This window comes from Triticum aestivum, chromosome 4D (genome assembly GCF_018294505.1).
Source record: "Triticum aestivum cultivar Chinese Spring chromosome 4D, IWGSC CS RefSeq v2.1, whole genome shotgun sequence".
Lineage (NCBI taxonomy): Eukaryota > Viridiplantae > Streptophyta > Magnoliopsida > Poales > Poaceae > Triticum > Triticum aestivum.
In genome coordinates, this window is record NC_057805.1 from 99239943 (window position 1) to 99241580 (window position 1638).

General features: G+C 51.8%; 1 protein-coding gene across 2 annotated transcripts in view; it reads right to left on the reverse strand.

Annotated features, from left to right (window-relative positions):
• The window catches only part of LOC123099737 (uncharacterized), a 7078-nt gene that overhangs the window by 2412 nt on the left and 3028 nt on the right, over nt 1–1638 (reverse strand). Inside the window, exons 3-4 of one of the 2 annotated variants that reach the window (XM_044521839.1) lie at nt 650–795; nt 527–559 (exon numbers count right to left, since the gene is read on the reverse strand). The exons of the other annotated variant lie outside the window; for it this stretch is intronic. Coding sequence (XP_044377774.1) covers nt 527–559; nt 650–795 — 179 coding nt within the window. The remainder of the gene's footprint in view (nt 1–526; nt 560–649; nt 796–1638) is intronic. 2 annotated transcript variants of the gene reach the window in all.

Here is a 1638-nt window from a genome sequence, read left to right on the forward strand (position 1 = left end):
TGCTCAAAGCTAGTCAACCTCTAGCGCAAAGGGGTGAGTACTAGGATACCAAGGGTTTTTCAAATTATCAGGTTATAATGTATAACCACTTTGCATCTGACCAATGGGAGCTTTGACTACATTGTATCAAACTACTCATTTCAGCAGAAAACAGAATATCCTTATGCAGCTTCTCCCTCCAAACAGAATGCCTTTGCCCTTTTTAATCAGCACAAGTCTAGGTTTTGCCATATCACTAACTTCGCTGAACATATATTTCATTTACAGCATCCATGTTATGCTCTAAATTTTGTGAATAACTCAAATGGTTTGACAAGATAAATTCATCTCAAAAAATAGGGATGGCACCAAAGGAATCATTTCGGGAGTGCACAGACAACGAATCAGTAGCATATAATGTGACATATGCTACTCCAGGGCATCCATAATTCTAATCTCAGTAAAACTTGGTTGACAAATGGTTATTAGTCCTTCACTGATTGGAAAAAAGATAAACCAATAATTACATGACAAATTTAGATGCTACCTTGTCATGAGATACCTCAACGAGATGGTCAAGCTGAAAAACAATTAACTCAGGCGTTAAGCAATGCTGTGTGCCAAAAAAAAAAAACTCAAAGCGGGCTGATTATACGAGTGAGTATTTTACCGTTTCTTGTACCATATCTTTATAGTCATCCACATCTAGGCGGGCGAACTCGATAAGATCATAGAAAAGCTGAACTTGTCCCTCCTGGATATGCCTGATAACATCTTCACGCTTCTTGTTTTTTACCGAAAAAGGGTTGCCCCCCGCTTTATATTATAAAGCAACGATCACAAGATACACTTGCTGGGGCCTCAGCACAAGCAAGCCCAAAAGAAACGAAAAAGGAACTGAAGAGAAAATAATGCCAACAACGGCGGATCAACGAAAACAATGAGGACCCGCAACCGCCGCGCCCACCGGAAAATTCCACCACGCTCCTAGCACTCCGGACCGCCGCATACCAAACAACACCTTCAAGAAGGATCGCGACGATGACGACGCTGTTGCCCGGACATGTCCTAGGGTTTCCCCCGGTACGCGAGGGGTGAGGTGGAAGGGGTATGCCCGACACCCTTCAGGAAGGCACGGCGGCGCCCACAGGCGTCACCGCGTCGGTGCCGGCCCTGCCGACAAGGATTTCTCCCGACCATCCACCAACCACGACCCCAGACGATCCATCCCGCGCCACCAAACACACCGCCCACCAACTTGCGCCACCACGGTCGAGCAGTACGTCTCCATCGCTGTCTCACCATGGCAAACGAAACGGGACCGACGGAAACAAGACGACGCAACCAGGAACCAGGAGCGGCAACATCAGCAGCTTCGCGGGAGGGGACATCCTCCACCGCCCCCGGCGGGATCCGACCGGACGCAGCACAGGGGCAAACCGGGCCTCCCCCGGCCCAGCCGAGCCCGAAACGGGCTCGCGAAGCCCCCGTCGCCGCGCTGCAGAAGGCGAGCCACCGTCGCCACCACCCCCAGCACGAGTCACGCCCCCGACCCGCCGGAGACGCCACAAGCAGACCGGGCCAGGCCCGCCCATACCCAGATCGAGCCCAAAAGGGCCCAGATCTGGGCCCGGGAGGCCCGCCGCGAGCCACCGCGCC